We start from the raw sequence: 18,155 nt of genomic DNA, 5'->3' as shown, positions 1-18,155 counted from the left end.
TAAAAAATATATAATAAGAATTATAATTAAAATATATATTGAATTATTAATTAAATAAATATCGGTTATTCGGTTAACTCGAATAAATTATCGGGTTAATCGATAACCGAAATTTTTGAAAATCTAATAACTGAATCCGATCCAATAATAAAAAAATCTATTATTCGATAAACAAACTCGGATGATTCGGTTCAATTACTGGATTATGCAATATTCGCTATCCGTTTAGATAGCCCTTAATTGGTTAAATACTTAAATGTTTATTAAATAAGAAAATTAATACTAATATTTTTGGGAAAAAAAATATTTTTTAGGATTCACATTCTCTACTTTTTTTAGGTATTCTTTTTTCTTATTTTAGAATTTTTAATTACTTACATATTTAATTTTTTTTTTGTTTTATTAAACACAAACAATATTAGGTGTTTTGCATTATGTCTTATTATCATTATTATTACTAGCATGCCACTCTGGTGCAATGCACCAGATTATATTTCATAATTCCTCCTATTTAATAAAATCAATAGATAAGATATTAGTTAAGGCTTTGATTAAAAAGTAGCAAAAATTATACCCCCTTTGTGTTGAAAGAGTATGCTTAGTTTGTTCCACACAATTTTTAATAAATATTAAGGGAGTGTGTTGTGAATGCAGAAAGAGGTCCACTTGTAACTTATATTGTGACTTGTGTTGTAAAGTAAGAATAAAAAGTAAGGGGCTAAGAGCACCCACAACATCGGGTCACCCACTACAGCGAACGGCGACTCGAGGGAGACACAATACTTTGGGACATACCTGATCTCCTTTAATTAAGGCGCGTGTGGTGCACGCGCCTATTAAAAAAAATCGAATCAAATGGCTTTCACAGCCGTTGCTTCCCTTTTCTTTTTTATTTTTCTCCCCAACGGCTTCATAGCCGATTTTCAACCCTTTCCTTTTTTTTTTTTAATTTTTTCCTTTCTATACATACCTCTCACTCATTTCTTCATTCACACACACAAATAATTTTCTCTTTCAATCTTCCTATATTTCTCCTTCATTCACACACGCAAAAAATGGAATGGTTCGATGATACTTCGTCGTCTTCGTCCGACGGTGTAGTAGAGGCAATCATGGATGAGATCCATGAGCAAAAATAATTGCTTAGTCAAATGTACTCCCAATCGGCACCAGAACGTGTTGTTCATCACCGACAATACATCTACCGTGGTCGTGAGGCTGCCCATTTACGTCTTATGCAAGACTACTCCAACAACAATTCGACGTACGGACCTTCATTTTTCCGACGTCATTTTCGGATACAGAAGGAGTTGTTCTTGCGCATCGTTGTGGCTGTTCAAGGTGAAGATACTTACTTCCAGATGAGCCATGATGCACGAGGTCGGGACTCTCTCACGCCTTTGCAGATATGCACGGTGGCTATCCGCCAATTAGCCACTGGCGTCAGTGCGGATACTTTCGATGAGTATCTCAAGGTCGCCGACACGATAGGGCATCTATGCCTCAAGAGATTCTGCAAGACTGTCATCCGGACTTACGAAACCGAGTATCTTCGATGTCCTATGACGGCGGACATCCAACGCATTCTTCAGATGCACGAGGCGTGACACGAATTTCTCGGGATGCTCGGAAGTCTTAATTGTATGCATTGGGCGTGGAAGAATTGCCCAAAGGCCTGGCACGATGCATATACACGCGATGATCAAGGGGAGCCCACCTTGATCTTGGAGGCCGTTGCATCCTACGATTTGTGAATTTGGCATACCTTTTTCAGTGTCGCCGGTTCAAATAACGACATCAACGTTCTGAACCAGTCGTCTCTGTTCTCCGACGTGTTGGATGGAACGATGACGCCGATGATCTTTGAGACCAACCAACGCTACTACCAGATGGGCTACTATTTGTGCGACGACATATGTCCAGAGTGGCGCTGCTTCCTCAAGAGTCCGCCGATGGCAACCAATCCAAAGGAGGCGAGGTTCAAGAATATGCAAGAATCGGCACGGAAGGATGTCGAACGTGCCTTTGGAGTGCTTCAAGCTCGATGGGGAATCATTCGAAGTCCGGCGCGGGGTTGGCACGTCGAGCATCTCAAGGACATCATGATGTGTTGCATCATTCTCCACAACATGATTGTGGAGAACGAAGGTGAAAGAGCTGCCCATTAGAGAGATGAAGACGCAGGACACGGGATGTCTAGCAGTGACTCGACGGAGAGTGCTCGAGCAACCCCGGTTTGCTTCGAGGAATACGTGCAAAGAGATGCAATTCTCCGAGATAGACAGATATATGCTCAACTCCAACATGATTTGATCGAGCACGTTTGGGCACGTTTCAGACCTCTAGTGCCGGAAGAGTTATTTTAGGATATATTTTTAAATTTTTAAGATTTATGTAATTTTTTAATGTAATTTTTAGGATTTTCAATCAATGTAATTTAAATTTGAAGTAAGTTGTGTTATTTAAATTTATGCAATTAAATTTAAATGAAAAATACAAAAATCAAAACAAAAAAAAATCAGGTCAGCTATCAAGTCACCCCACTGTGGCATCCTGACTCAATGTGGTCCCCCCTTCTATCAGGTCAGCCATCAGGTCATCTCCACTGTGGATGCTCTAATAATGATGGGATCATATCCAAAATACTATTGTGGAAGTTTCATGAAAAAATTAATATGAGATTCAAAATAAAATGAATAGAATAACGTTGTCTTTCTCACTAAAAGAATAAAATTCCATAAATCAAATAATTAATTACTTATATATTTAATATTTCCAAATGCAATAAAAACTATATTGTGTAAAATAAGAGAGATGATAAAGAAACATATATAATTTTAAAACTTCTGACTAGTATAACTTTTTTATTTAAAACTATTATTTTCATATTATATATCAAATTAAAACTTTGCCACGATCTTTATATTTGATATGTATATTGAATATTTTATCATTAACCAAAGTACATGTGTTTTTAGCAAAAATGAAAAAAAAGACAAATAATAAAGAAAGTTATACTCCCTCCATCCCCAAAATAAGTTACTCTTTGGGGACGGCACGAGTTTTAAGGAAAAATAGGAAAGTGTATTGATAATGGAGAAAAATATGTTATAATTAGTATTGAGAGTGGTGAAAATGTGAAAAAGTGTTATAATTAGTATTGGGAGTGATGAAAAAGTGAAAAGTAAGAATAAATAAAGTATTATTAGTGGTGGGGTAGTTGTCCAAAAATGGAAAGAAAGAAAGAAAGAGAAACATATTTGGGGACGTCCCAAAAAGGAAAAAAGAGGAACTTATTTCAGGGACGGAGGGAGTATTATTTATGAAAAAAATTCATGTTGATAGAGAATTATTTTTGAATATATTGAAATGAAACAATAAATCATCATTAAAGTAAATAGATGTAGAATTGCAGAAAAATAAAATAATTCTCTCATTAATTCACGTCGAACTATGAATCCCAAATCATATCTATAATCTATAATCTATAATCTATAATATATTAAAAAGACAACTTCTAATTTGAAATCAATTTGAAAATTGAGTGGCAATTTTGTAGTTATAATAATATTGAATGTTTATTTATAAGCTATATTTTTTCTTTTGTTCTTCTTTTCCTTTAAGTTCTTATTTTTTGTTTTATTTCTTTTCAAAATTGTGAAATTCGATTAATTATAAAATATTTAATATGCACATCAAATTAAAGATCACAATAAGGGCTTTAACTTGATATATTTTATGTAAATATTTAATTTAAAATGTAAAAAATATATTTGTTTAAACATTAAAATTTTAAAAACTCTCTCATCTCTCATCTTTTTTGAATAAATCTATTTTTTATTATTATTTTTTTTACTTTTCATAATATCAAATTTTATAATTGTGAATTCTTCTTTTTCTTTTTCTTTTTTCAATTTTCAATTTTAATATATTCAGTTAAAATTAATTGTTTATTATATTTATAAGCATGATAATTTAATTACTATTAATTTTATATAAATATAAAAATTTAAAAATATTTTTCCATGCATTGCATAAGGTGAAAATGCTAGTGTTATATAATGACTGATAAATTTCACAACTAAGATGAAATCAATAAAATTGGTCAAGTTTGGAATAGCCGTGATCATTCACCCAATGTTTATTGACTTGATTTGAAACTTAATTAAGGACTTCACCGAGAAAATAAAAAATTAATTACAAGGTAAATTAGTTCACGAGATCAACGCCACCAATATATCAGTTTCTCAAAAGCATGAAAATATAATATATAGAGATCAGATTCTTTTTGAGGGGCTATATATAGATCAGATTTGAAATAATCTATAGTAGTACATAGTTTTCCTTCATAGAGTAGACGAAGAGTCCCCGATATTCAAAATATGTATCCCTCGGTAAACGAAGAGAGTCCCAAAAGGAAACAAGGAGCCACAACTCTTCATTTTCCATCACCATCTTCTTCACTCTCAAAAAAATCAAAATAAAATCACCATCACATGCCAAGTGAGTTTGGAGGTGGACTTACATCGACGAATTCCACAACTTAAAACTGGGATATATCATATATTTGTTCTTGTAAGTAATACTACTTTCTTATCTTCTCTTTTGCTTCTAATATATATATTTTTTTAATCATCTTTCTGGGAATGTTCTCTGTAGATATCACTGGAAAAAGGTTTTCTGCGTTTGGCTGTTTTGGTTGCGAGCAAACTTGGCACCTTGCACTGAAAAACTGAAGGAAGAAGAAAAGGGTATAAATTAAGTGAGTTGTTTGTTTTCTGGAACAAGTTGGAAATAAATGTAGCTAGGGTTTAAATGGTTATGCGTTAGTTTGATTGCTCAGGGAAGAAGGCGAAGATCAAACGGAGAGATGCTTGTCTCTTGGAGAAAGAAGAAGCAAGCAAATCCAGATCAGTTGGTCGATATCATTTTCTCTTGGTCCATAGATGATATAATGAACAATAATCTTTACAAGCATAATGTAAGTGATGATGCTCCATTGCATTCTTGATATTCCCAAATTAGGGTTTGTTTATTGCAATAATATCCAAGTATTTTGCAGGTGAATGATATTGATGATACGTTCCCATCAGTGAAGCATTACCTCAACTCATTCATCAACCCACTCATCGAAGAAACGCACGCTGATCTGCGCTCCAACATGACCAGTTTGCATTCTGCGCCCGTTGTACAGGTCCTCGAGGTTGCAGAAGACGACCACTTTGAGCCGCCGGATAACTTACTCTACGAGTTGAAACTGGAAGAAGCTGATAAAACTGCGGAGGAGTATGAACCGCAAGTTGGTGATTTGATTGTACTATCACAAGTGAGACCAAAGTGTATAGATGATTTGCATGGGCCTCACTTGTCGTATCATTTTGCATTGGTTCAAGGCATGAGGGATGAATACGACTTTCTTTCAATCTTATCTTCCAAGCCTATCAATTTAGACAATGCAGATGGTGAATTTAGACACGCATTGTTTGCTGTCTATCTTACCAACTTGACAACCAATCTGCGGATATGGAAGGCTTTGCATCCGGGCGAAGAACCCAATACGGGCATCCTCAGTTCTGTTCTTCGAATTGATCCATCTGTAAGATTCATACAAGACTGTTTTTTATGTTTATGCTGCACACATTTTTATTGTGTTTTGAATAATGCTGTGCATGCAGATGGAGGAGTGTGGTCTTTGCCCTGATAAGATTGAGAGTGGTGATGTGTCTAAGTCGAGGGAACTTATAATGTTATTAGGACTTGATGAATCCCAAAGGGATGCTGTGTTGCAATGCATTGCGTTAAGAGGATGTAGTCATCGGAATAGCGTCAAGCTGATCTGGGGTCCTCCGGGGACAGGGAAAACGAAGACGGTTGCCTCATTGTTGTTTTCGTTGTTGAAGATCAAGTGCAGGACGCTGACTTGTGCCCCGACCAACGTGGCTGTCTTAGGAGTCGCGAAGCGCCTCATGAGCTGCCTCAACGGGTCTTACGGGTTAGGCGATGTGGTCTTGTTCGGGAACGGGAAGAGGATGAGCATTGCTGATCATCAAGATGTTCATGATGTGTTTCTTGACTTCCGTGTCTCGGCACTGATGCATTGCTTCGCCCCAAAATCTGGATGGAGAGGCAGTGTTGATGACATGATTCGCTTGCTTGGAGACCCACAAACTGAGCATCAACGCTACTTGGAGAAGCTGATCGAGGACGGGGAGCTTGTTGAAGATGGAACACACAAAGCAAAGTCGAAAAATGATTTCTTAAGGAAGTTAGTCGTTGAGAATGAAAAGAGAAATAGGGACACGAATAACAGGAGGAAGAAGAAGAATAAGAGTAAGAAGGCGAGTTTTCAAGAAAGAAGGAAACCCAAGTGTAACGGAGATGACGATGAGGGAGCCAAGAGAAAACAGAAAGACGAAGAGATCATTCCATGGAGTTTCGAGGAATTTTTTGCGAACTATATGGTTAGAATCACAGAGCAAATTGCTCTGTGCACAGAGTTGTTGTGCAGCAACATGCCTACTTCATGTCTTCCTTTGAATGAGCTTAGCGCCATGACCAAAGCTGTTGCTATGCTCCAAGTACTAGGAAAGTTCCTTAGTGACAACGAGTGGTCAAAGGGGGATTTGATGGGAAGTGATCACAAGTTATGTTCCATGAGACTTTTGTGCTTGGAAATGATGAATACCATCTCTGCAACTCAACTCCCTAAACTTTACAACGCTTATGACGTCAGTTGCTTCTGTCTGCAAAATTCATGCTTGATCTTTTGCACTGTTTCAAGCTCGGCCAAGCTGCACACACAAGGAATGGCGCCGTTTGAGTTGGCGATAATCGATGAAGCTGCGCAGGTTAAAGAGTGCGAATCCACCATTCCCCTGCAGCTTCCCGGGCTCCGTCACGCTGTGCTTGTTGGTGACGAGAAGCAGCTCCCTGCAATGGTTATAAGCGAGGTTACAAAATCCTTTTTAGACATATATGCGTATAAACAAATCTAGGCAGGTTTTTCTCATTTCTGTCATTAACATATGTGTTTGGGGTTGACAGTTTTGTGAGAGAGCTGGATTTGGGAGGAGCTTATTCGAGAGGCTTGTGATATTAGGCCACAGCAAACACTTACTTAATGTTCAGTACAGAATGCATCCCTCCATAAGCTTATTTCCAAATAAGGAATTCTATGGAAATCAAATCATGAATGGTAGAAATGTCACAGAAAGAAGCCATGAGAGACGCTTTCTCAAGGAGAAGTTGTTCGGAACATATTCTTTCATAAACGTGACCAATGGGAAAGAGGAGTTCGACGCTAAGCATAGTCGAAAAAACATCGTCGAGGTCTCTATGGTTGCTCACATATTGTCTAAACTATACAAAGGTATCACACAACAACATCTCTACTTCAGCACACTTGATTATTTTGAGCTCTTATTTCGTTTACTATGCATGTTTTGCAGAATCTATGAAATCTAAGGAAAAAGTTCGCGTCGGCTGCATTTCACCATATAAAGCTCAAGTTTTCGCGATTCAAGACCTGCTAGGAAAGACTTACAGCTCTGATGCAAAAGATAAGTTCTCTGTAAATGTTCGATCTGTTGATGGTTTTCAAGGTGGTGAAGAAGACATTATAATAATCTCTACTGTGCGCTGCAATGGAAATGGTTCCATTGGATTTCTTGACAATCTTCAAAGGACCAATGTAGCTTTGACTAGGGCAAGGTATCTATCTATCCATTTCTACAACTTTTCGATTCTATTGTGCTTAGATTCACACCATCATATATTCTTCTCTAGATATTGTTTGTGGATACTAGGCAACGCTGCGACTTTGCAAAACAGTGGCTCTGTTTGGGGGAGGCTAGTTGCAGATGCCAAAACCCGCGGCTGCTTTCACAATGCCTACGAGGACGAAAATTTGAGTCGGGGCATCTGCAACGCCTTGATCGAGCTTGGCCAGCAGAGATGCTTGTTTAGTGCGGACTCTATACTCTTCAAAGCAGCTAAGTGGAAGGTTTGCTTCAGCGACGAGTTCCACGAGTCCTTAACAAGATACCACGAGTCAGAAATTTTAATAGAGGCGGCTTCTCTACTACAGAAGCTCTCGAGTGGGTGGCGCCAGCAGCGCGAAGATGAAAGTGGCATCCGTGATGAAGGGCCCTCATCTCGGTTGCTGGAGTGGGATGTTGTGAAGGGGCTGGTGAGGCTGTTTTGGACCATTGACATTCTGAGGGAGAACTCAACTGATACTCAAGTGATCAAAGTCCTCGATCTCTTACCACTATCCCAAGTAGTACAAGTAGTCAAGAAATTCGATCTTCTGGTCGGGGACTACACCATCAATCATATGAACCGTTGTCTGAGCAAGAAATCGGAAGGGTATATGCCGGTTTCCTTTAACCGTAAAACTGCTCAAAACTCTATGTTTTCTTATGTTCTCATGAATGGCTGTGTGATGCAGAGGACTAGTGCTACCTATGACATGGCCTGTTGATCGAGCTAATTCTAGAAGCAACTACTCTAGTAATGATCTAGCAACACAACTCTCCACAATCAGTTTGAGGAATGATCCTAGAAGAAGGTAAACGTATAGCACGAAACTAAGTGTAGTATCACATACAATATCTCATGTGACAGGTTTATTTTTCTCTTAACAGGAAACATATGAAGAGGTGGGAGAATCACCGTGGCAGGACTCGCATTTAACTATCATATGAAGGGGTTTTCAAGCACATAATTCTCCTCTTTTTTGGTCGACAGCAGTTTTTTGTATTGTCTTAGTAACTAAGCAACGGTAGTTAACAACACAATCGACATGTTTAACCAACTAATCATTCTTGCCTTTTGGGAGAACCTTTGAAAACGAGGAGATGCCTGACTTATTGAATGAGTTCTCCCAATTCTGTCCATCGAAATGCCTCGTCTCCACATGTTTTAGTGTTCCAGGATCTATGCATTTGTATGAAACAGCTACGCCGTCTGGATTCGACCTTGGAATGTAGAATGATGTAATTCCACAAACTTTGCAGAATATGTGCTTCGCTGTGTGTGTGCCAAATGTGTATGTTGTTAGGAACTGTTTGGAATCTTCGTTGAGCTCGAATTTTTGAGATGGGACAACGAAGTGAGGGTTTCCTCTCATCGAGCAATCGGAACAGTTGCATTGCCAGACTACAACACTTGAAGGAGCTTCAGCTTTCCACCTTACTCTTTTGCAATGACATCCACCACTGTGCATGACAATCTCAGAGTCCATTGAAGATGTATCTGCAAGATTCAGTGTAAGATACCGTGTCTTGTGTTATTAATCGACATTATAAATGAACAGACGATCTTTAATTGAAGAATTCAGCAGCATATCTAAGTTGATTGCACCTAAAAAGGGAGGTTATTGTCATAGTAAGTAGAAATGATTAGTAATTACCAAAAACTACAAGCTTATGTAGGTGAAAACAGTAGCCTTCCGTTTAGGGATTTTCCCCATAATTAAATTCATATAGACAACTACTATAGTCTATAGAGACTTGATATTAGAAAGGAGAAAGCATGCCAGCTGCAGCAAGTATATATTCTTGAAGAAAATTGGCTCTAAGAATAATAGGAGTCGTGCTACACCTTTGGCATCAAATTTCCACACCATAAATGCTGTAACCTCTAAGTCACCTTACAAAATGGTTATGAGTTGAAATAGTGGTTGCATGAAATGAACTTAGTCAAACGTTGTGATCAATTTGCTGAAGAAATTGAATCTATTCTTACTGAAAATGTTACTTCCAATTTTATCTATGCACAACCTATATATTTTAGCAATTATGGGATAGCTAAAGAGAAGCACTTCCAAAGCCAATGAGAGAAGACATATTTGTGAAACTAGTGACAATTTTCCATGGAGAGACTCACTATGAGACGAATCAAGATTCGGATCCAAATACATATCCAATGACATGTTTGTAATTACAACTCCTAATAAAATTATGAATATATCATTAGTATATGGGTTTGGGTCCGAATCTAGAGTCTTGATATCAATCGCATACTACCTTCTCCACTGTGTAAGAGCGAAATTTGGAATTTTTTGACCACAGAAAAGAATAGTTGAATCCAATTAGCAGGAAACAAATGTTATCGAAACTGAATTTCAAGTCAAGCACTTCTTCGATGTCCCACAAAACCAATAATAATTCACATCATCATTAATCGTCGTATATAATTAAGCTGCAAGCAGATCTAAATTGTGTAGCAACTCATTCCTCATTAATCTCATCTGGTTTTGAGCTGAATGAAAGGAGTTCTAGAAGAGCATCAAAGTTTCTCGGTCATGCTTATCCAAACACATGTTTCTTGAATGCAAGTCAAGGCATTAATTCTAACTCACAAAGCTCGTTGACTTGCACTGCTCATACAAACCGAACCTACAACTAGCTAAAAACATTAAATTCACAAAATAAATCGAAAAAAAAGACATATAAAAAGGTGGATTAACCGATTAATAACTCCGTGATTAGCTGATATATTTCAAACATCATTCTGGAAATTACATACAAAGATCACAGCTTAGTAAAAATTCATAAAAAATATCTCCAGCTGTGATCGAGAGAGGGAACAGATACCTTGTAACGAAGCGAATTAATCTGAAAGCGAAAGCGAGTCAAATGTGGTGTGAGAGAGTAAAGGCAAAGGCTGCTGTGGAACGGTCACGAGTTTAATGAACCAATTTATGGAATCTTAATCAATATCCTTCCTTCTTCTCCATATTATGAATGCGACCCCTTTTATTTCTTAAATTACAATCCCACCCACAAAATACATGGATATTACTAGTTGTTTTACTTTTTTTTTTATAATCGAGTGATATTCAATATTTTATTATCTCTCTTTGCAATATTATGGCTAGTGGACATAGACATAGTTACAGTGGCTAAATACTCTACAAAGTTAAACAAGTTACATATAAGAATATAGTAATTCATTGTTAAAATTTGCACAAGTTGCCATATTTTTAAAGTTAGTATTAATATGATGATTTGAAATAAATATTTCTATATATATGTGGAGAATGAACAACCTGTCTAAAAGTAGGATCCTTTTCATTCAAAATTTGACATATTCCCAACTTTCTTTTATCACTCGTTTTGTTGAGTTGGTGCCGTTTTCTACAATGCTTTATATTCTTCTTATTCTTTCTCCTTTAAATATTTACAGCTGGCTTTTCTTTTGTCACGCACACAGACTCACACGCATCACTATTTCATTTTAGTTCATTGCCTCAAAAGAATAAGGAAAAAAAAGGGGAATAGTGAGAACAAAATGTAAAGCCAATTGCTAAAACTATCAACAATAACATCTTTTACTAGTAATTTGCTAGTGGATTTAGAACGGTAACGAGTTCAAATTGCACAATATCTGGATTTAGATTATTAAATCACATCGATAAATAAATCAGATAAATAATAATAAGGGAAAAGGTGCAGATTGGCCCCCGAAGTAGTAGCCCCTATAGCGTATAACTCCTCTTACTCACTGTGTGTGCAACTAAACCCCTGAACTCCGAGAAAAGGGTGCAAATTCCCCCCTCTGACCTAACGCCGTTAAGTGTCCGTTAACGTTTGAGTTTAATTGCACTCTCTACTTCAGGAGTGGATCTGCACCTTAATTTATTTATTTTTTGTTGTGTTTTTATAATTTCAGCAACCCACCTCCGGCATCAACTTAACCACCCCCGTACTCATCGATTCTTACTTGCACCTTGTCAGCTCGCACGCGCCCAATATCTCTTAGTTGTCGACTGCCCACCGCTTACATGCAGCAACGCCACCAGCTTCTTCACCGCCCCGCACAACAGCATCTCCTCAAACACCTTAACCTTTTAGGCTTATCTTATGATATTAATTGTGTATATATTTATCTATATAATATATATTTAAATTTTATTTATTTATTTTTGAATAATTATTAAAACTCTAGATAATAGTTATGATTTTATTTTTGGTTAATTTAATATTTGTAAATTTATTTTAAAAGAGAAAAAAGAATGGATCCGGGTCAGGACTCGAGACATTGTGAATCTAATGGATCTGGACATGAATCTCGTTTTTTTGGACTTAATAGATTTGGACCGGATCCTGACCTAAGTAAAAAAATACGGATATGGATTTGGACCAAGCAGGATTCGATCCAGGTCCACATCTGGAGTTGGTGATGCTGATGCATGTCGGCGGTAAGCAGTCGACGATCAAGAGATTGAGCGCGTGCGAGTTACAAAGTGTAAGTTGGAGCCGATGAGTACGGGGGCGGTTAAGTTGATGCTGGAGGTGGGTTGCTGAAATTATAAAACAACAACAACAAAAAAATTAAGGTGCAGATCCACCCCTGAAGTAGAGGGTGCAATTAAACTCAAACGTTAACGGACACTTAACGGCGTTAGGTCAGAGGGGGGAATTTGCACCATTTTCTCAGAGTTCAGGGGTTTAGTTGCACACATAGTGAGTAAAAGGGGTTATACGCTATAGGGGCTATTACTTCGGGGGTCAATCTGCACCTTTTCCCAACAGAGGAAAGGTATTGAAATCCTATCCAATTGTGAATTTTTATGGTTAATTCTAAAATAAATCACAATTTTTGATGCATTTGTAATCTAGATATGTACCATCCTTATAACGTTTTAAAAGGTGGATTTTTAGTTTAATGATTTGATATCCCCATTTTTGTTTTTAGCGGTGAAACAATGTCATTTCAAAGGTTGAAAATTGAAATGATGTCTCCGGAGACTAATATATTTTCAAAATTGAGGATATCAAAACATAGAGTTATGATTAGACATTTCAAAAAAACTACAGTCGAAATTATAAAATGAGTCAAAAGTTATGATAATTAACCCAAAAAATTAGTACCATAAACTTAGTAAACTAAACGCTAGCTAGATCGCCTCTAGCTAGATTCTATTTCCCATCCAGTCAAACGATTAAACTAGGAATTAGTTGTAAGTTGACTAATCAGAAGATAATCCAGTATCTTAACGCATCATTAACTATTGCTCCAACACTCTCACACTTGTGCTCCAACAATTGAGGCTCATCTTTAATCATAGCCGTTAGATTCTATGCTCTATAAAATAAAAGAAATGTATGCTTAACCGAACTTAATTAATAAACCGGTTTTTTAGTTTGTAAAGTAAAAGACTAGACTCTAGTATATGCTCATCGCTTTCTTTCACCTAATATATGCACATGTGCTTATTCTATAGTATACCCATTTATATTTTAATATGGTGCGTTCTCTTTGGTTGTAAATTTATAATAGAAAAATGAAGAATAAACAAAATTTCACCCTTTAAATCTTTTCTTTCTTTTTCTACATTTCCTACTTGGCCCTTAATAATTTCCCATTTACACTACAAAGGAGAGATAATATTATCACACCATTTTTGGAGGGATAATATTATCCCTTCTTTGTAGTGTAAATGAGGAATGAGTAAGGGTCAAGTAGGATATTTCGGAAAAGAAAGAAAAGATTTAAAGGGTGAAATTTTGTTTATCCTTCATTTTTCCATGATAAATTTACAACCAAAGAGAACGCACCATAAAAAATGTTAATTTGTGCTACAACTTTGTAATCACTTTTATTATTTTTGTTCTGCTAATTTATTTAAGGTTTAAGTACCACTTATCGCCCAACGTTGTCACCCCTATCGTCTTTAACACTCCAGAGTCAAGATTGGCCTGCTCACTACCCTCCCGTTTTTATGGTAACTTAACCCCGTTAGATTTTTTTATTGTATTTTTAATAATTGTGGGCCTCACTCCAACAGTGTGGCCACAAGTCAATTGTCCATCACAGCATGATCATCAGCCCGCACACCGGAGACGAAGACGGAGAAGGAGGACGTGCATGAAATTCGTCAGAATGTGCAGCAGAATGGCCGCGAACGTGAGTGCCATCACCGACAAAATCACCCCCTGAGCCTTGAGGAAGATCCTAAGAGGGTAGAGAAATGAGGGGAAGAAGAGGTCGAGAATGGCGAAGGCGATGAAATTCTGCGCAACCGAGGAGATCTACTCATCTTGGTTGCACCATAGAGGGATGTGCTTGATGTTGAACCAGACGATGGGGAGGGAGGCGGCGAGGAGGAGGGTGATGGTGTGGTGGAGAGTGAGAGCGAGAAGGTTCATTTGGTCGACAAGGGGCTGTTAAAGGTGAGAAACTGAGACGAAGACGCACGCCGGCCCGGTTGAAGTGGGGCCCACAATTATTAAAAAAAATCTAAACGAGGTTAAGTCACCGTTAAAACGCCGAGAGAAACGGGGTGGGTGGGGGGGAGGGGGGATTTGCTTCTTTTTTGGCACATTAGCGTAATGAACAATGCCAACCCTGACTCTGGAGTGTTAAAGGGGATATGGGTGACAACGTTGGGGAGGGGGTGGGGGGGAAAGTGGTACTTAACCCTTTATTTAATACAGAATGAGTACTATATATTTATGTTTTACAAAATAAAAAAATGAAAAAAAATACTTCATCCATCACATTAAAGATGATTTGCTTCTTTTCGACACGAAGATTAAGTAAAATGTGTAAACTTGATAAAATTATAGTAAGACCCACGAAATGAAAAACGAGTTATCTTTAATGGGACGGAAGAGGTAATAAATTAGAGAGAGAGATGAGTCAATGTAGAATTCGACTACTCGCATGTTCCAAAAAAAGTCATTTTTTATTATTTTGATACGTTCACAAAAAATAGTCTCTTTTCATTTATAAATACTATCCCATAATATATATCATTATCAATATATGAACTTATATACTTCTTTTTTGATAAATTACATAAGTAAATAAAGAAATTCTTAAAGACCGCACGATGGAGGACTCGAAACTAGGACCTCAGGTGTTGAGCATTAACCTCATACCATTAGACCAATACACGCATAGTGAATCACAAACTCTACTCACAACGTAATTAAAATTATAATTATTAACATTATTTTTTAATTGAGATATTTTCTCCAATTATAATACATTCAATTATTTTTATTAAAACTCACGTCACCCGCCCATTTCTCAAAGAATATGGATGTATTTGCTATAGAAAAGTAAAAAAGTTGTCCACCATCATAAAACTAGTAAAATTCTAGAAATTTTTTGTGTTGAAACGAAATACATAATTAAAAAAGACGAAAAAGAACCCAACCCAAACCTACACCATACATTTAAATCAAAATGTTGCTTTATCTTTTGTCGATTAATCGTTGAAAAAATTAGGATTTCTATTTTGCACGATTAAGTTGAGGATACGAATTTAATTTTTTATTTAACAAAATAGTGTGCATTGTTGCATGATCAAAAAGTATTATGGAAACTGTGACTATTACTTACATATTTTTATAAAAATGAATACATTTTCCTTTCCTATATTATCCCAATAAAATATTAAGTTGGTCTGAGAAAAAGATATAGTGAAGCAAACTAAAATGAAGCTCCTGCTGAACTCATTTAGAAGCTAAGTAGCTGTTTGGTGATTATTAGATGCAACCACTCAATTATGAGAAAGCTGGAAACCGCGTTTTCCCTTTCCCCTTCCTTCCTTCCTTCTTTCATTCAAACCCCATTTAAATACGCACCCACCTCTCACCATTCACTACACACACTTCTCCTCCTCACTCCCCACTCTCTCTCTCTCTCTCTTCAAATCTCTCTCGTTGAAGAAAATGGCATCCTCCAACACCTTCTTTCTCCTCCTCTTGACGCTGCTCCTCACCAGTTCCTTCCACCTCACACTTCAAAAGAAGCCTCTCTCTCTCTCCTTCCCTCTCACCTCAGCCCCTCTCAGCTCCAAACCCCACGCCTCCGACGCCAAACTCCTCTCCTCAAAGGTCTCATCGCCGCCGTTCGGCTACAACTACAAGTCAGCCTTCAAATACTCAATGGCTCTGATCATCTCCCTCCCCATCGGCACCCCGCCGCAGGCGCAGCAGATGGTGGTGGACACCGGCAGCCAGCTGTCGTGGATCCAGTGCCACCGCAAGGCCCCCCGCAAGCCCCCGCCGCCGTCTTCCTTCGACCCGTCCCTCTCATCCTCCTTCTCCGTCCTCCCCTGCACCCACCCCATCTGCAAGCCCCGCATCCCCGACTTCACCCTCCCCACCACCTGCGACCAGAACCGCCTCTGCCACTACTCCTACTTCTACGCCGACGGCACCCTCGCCGAGGGCAATCTCGTCCGGGAAAGATTCACCTTCTCCCGCTCCCCCTCCCGCTCCACCCCTCCCCTCATCCTGGGCTGCGCCGCCGACTCCGCCGCCGACGCCGAGGGCATTCTGGGAATGAACCGCGGCCGCCTCTCCTTCGTCTCCCAGGCCAAAGTCCCCAGCTTCTCCTACTGCGTGCCGGTGAGGCGCGCCCGCGACAATGTCACAAACCCCACGGGAATGTTCTACCTCGGTCAAAACCCCAACTCTCGGACCTTCCGATACGTTGACCTCTTGACTTTCCCGGAAGGTCAACGCATGCCCAACCTCGACCCCCTCGCCTACACCCTGCCCATGGCCGGCATCAGAATCGGCGCCAGGAGATTGAACATCTCCGCCGCCGTGTTCCGGCCGGACTCCGGCGGGTCCGGGCAGACGATGATCGACTCCGGGACGCAGTACACGTTCTTGGTGGAGGCGGCGTACAACAAGGTGAGGGAAGAGGTGGTGAGAGTGGTGGGGCCCAGATTGAAGAAGGGGTACGTGTATCAAGGAGCGTTGGATATGTGCTTCGACGGCAATGCCATCGAGATCGGACGGCTGATAGGCGACATGGCGTTTGAATTCGACAAGGGCGTCGAGATTAGCATCAATGGAGATCGAATTCTGGATCACGTCGGCGGCGGAGTCCATTGCGTCGCCATAGGCCGCTCCGAAGCCTTGGGTGTTGCTAGTAATATTATAGGCAACTTTCATCAACGGAATTTGTGGGTCGAATTTGATTTGCTTCATCGACGCCTCGGATTTGGCGTTGCCGATTGTAGTAAAGCTCTATAATTTTTTTTCATTTTTTTTGTTGTAATATAGTTTTTGTAGTTGTGGATAGTGTAATATTATTAGCCAATAGTTTTGGAAGATCTAGCTCCGACCAATACAGAATTTAAGTTATTTTAAATTATTTTATTAAATTAACTTTTGCTACTAAGGGGACATGTTACTTAATTTATGTAGATATGTTAGACAATACTACAAATTTTTTATGACATAGTATTTGTTATGTAGATCATTTTAGCATTTCTCATATAATAAAATAAAATTATAATCATTTAAATTAAAATATAAAAATAGGAGTATTATTTTGGATTATTATGTTCTTATATACTTAAACGAATTTTGTGTAATTAAAATTTGTGTAACAATGTAAATAAAATTGTTATACAAAATTCGCCTAAAAAAACATTGTTACACGAAATTCATATAAATTATGCAAGTGTGTAAGGATATAATAGTTCAAAATAGCTATTATTTCCATATTTTTATCTATATGGTTATAATTTATAATTATTATAGTGTTTTTTTGGCTAGGTTAGAGCGTTACCTCTTGTTTTCTACTTTCTCTGCCCCAAAATGGTATGTTCATTTTTATTTTTTCGTCTCTCCCACAAGAATATATACAACTCATCACTTTTGAACTTGATTTTACCACTAACCCCTTAATTTTAATCTCCACTACACTTATCTATACTTTCATCGGTATGATCCATCATTATTTTTTCTTTTACTTCGATCCACTAATAAAAATAAATTTATTTCTCTACTCACAACACACTTACCTAATATTTGTTAATATATCTGCCGAACAAACTTTTGGGATGGATGGAGTGTATACAATAAGAACAATATAACGAGTGCTGATGATTATGATACTTTTATTGTTTAACAAGTTTTTATCAACTGAAAATAGCAAGTTTTAGTTGATTCATAATATTTGTATGTATTACTATAATATAGTAAATGATTCGTCAATAAATCACCGCATACAGTTGCATACATATTTGTTCGACTGTATATATATATTTCCACATGAGATCCAGTAATCAATCATCAGTCACTAAAAAATCTAAAAATGGACAAAAGTAACTTTAATAATCCATGTTTGGTGTCTGTTTGCTCGAAAATAAAGTTGGGATTGCAAAATGCAAAGTA

The 18,155-nt window shown here is 37.8% G+C and overlaps 4 protein-coding genes and 1 long non-coding RNA gene across 5 annotated transcripts; 4 read left to right on the top strand and 1 right to left on the bottom strand.

Moving 5' to 3' along the window:
- Nucleotides 1-1,361: 1,361 nt before the first annotated feature.
- On the top strand, nucleotides 1,362-2,313 carry LOC130998149 (uncharacterized). Its single transcript, XM_057923582.1, has 3 exons — nucleotides 1,362-1,546; nucleotides 1,775-1,955; nucleotides 2,149-2,313. Exons 1-3 carry the CDS (start codon nucleotides 1,362-1,364, stop codon nucleotides 2,311-2,313), a joined length of 531 nt encoding a protein of 176 aa, XP_057779565.1.
- A 1,936-nt stretch (nucleotides 2,314-4,249) lies between these two features.
- Nucleotides 4,250-5,701, top strand: LOC130998148 (uncharacterized). Its single transcript, XM_057923581.1, has 2 exons — nucleotides 4,250-4,981; nucleotides 5,063-5,701. Exons 1-2 carry the CDS (start codon nucleotides 4,871-4,873, stop codon nucleotides 5,699-5,701), a joined length of 750 nt encoding a protein of 249 aa, XP_057779564.1. The 5' UTR covers nucleotides 4,250-4,870.
- A 934-nt stretch (nucleotides 5,702-6,635) lies between these two features.
- LOC131001690 (uncharacterized) lies at nucleotides 6,636-10,755 on the bottom strand. Its single transcript, XM_057928266.1, has 3 exons — nucleotides 10,599-10,755; nucleotides 8,830-9,255; nucleotides 6,636-6,930 (listed from the first exon to the last, which is right to left on the bottom strand). The coding sequence occupies exons 2-3, from the start codon at nucleotides 9,242-9,244 to the stop codon at nucleotides 6,896-6,898; spliced, it is 450 nt and encodes a 149-aa protein (XP_057784249.1). The 5' UTR covers nucleotides 9,245-9,255; nucleotides 10,599-10,755; the 3' UTR covers nucleotides 6,636-6,895.
- LOC131001717 (uncharacterized) lies at nucleotides 8,198-9,257 on the top strand. The gene is made up of 3 exons (XR_009093996.1): nucleotides 8,198-8,367; nucleotides 8,450-8,569; nucleotides 8,646-9,257. It is a non-coding gene; the product is annotated as an uncharacterized LOC131001717 (long non-coding RNA).
- A 4,713-nt stretch (nucleotides 10,756-15,468) lies between the features above and the next one.
- On the top strand, nucleotides 15,469-17,154 carry LOC131001593 (aspartic proteinase PCS1-like). The gene has a single exon (XM_057928090.1). It carries the CDS (start codon nucleotides 15,690-15,692, stop codon nucleotides 17,004-17,006), a length of 1,317 nt encoding a protein of 438 aa, XP_057784073.1. The 5' UTR covers nucleotides 15,469-15,689; the 3' UTR covers nucleotides 17,007-17,154.
- The last annotated feature ends 1,001 nt before the right edge of the window (nucleotides 17,155-18,155 follow it).

The sequence above is a fragment of the Salvia miltiorrhiza genome, chromosome 8 (assembly GCF_028751815.1).
Source record: "Salvia miltiorrhiza cultivar Shanhuang (shh) chromosome 8, IMPLAD_Smil_shh, whole genome shotgun sequence".
Taxonomy (NCBI): Eukaryota; Viridiplantae; Streptophyta; class Magnoliopsida; order Lamiales; family Lamiaceae; genus Salvia; species Salvia miltiorrhiza.
Note: the sequence above shows the minus strand (reverse complement) of the source record. Positions and strands in the feature narration are given on the sequence as shown.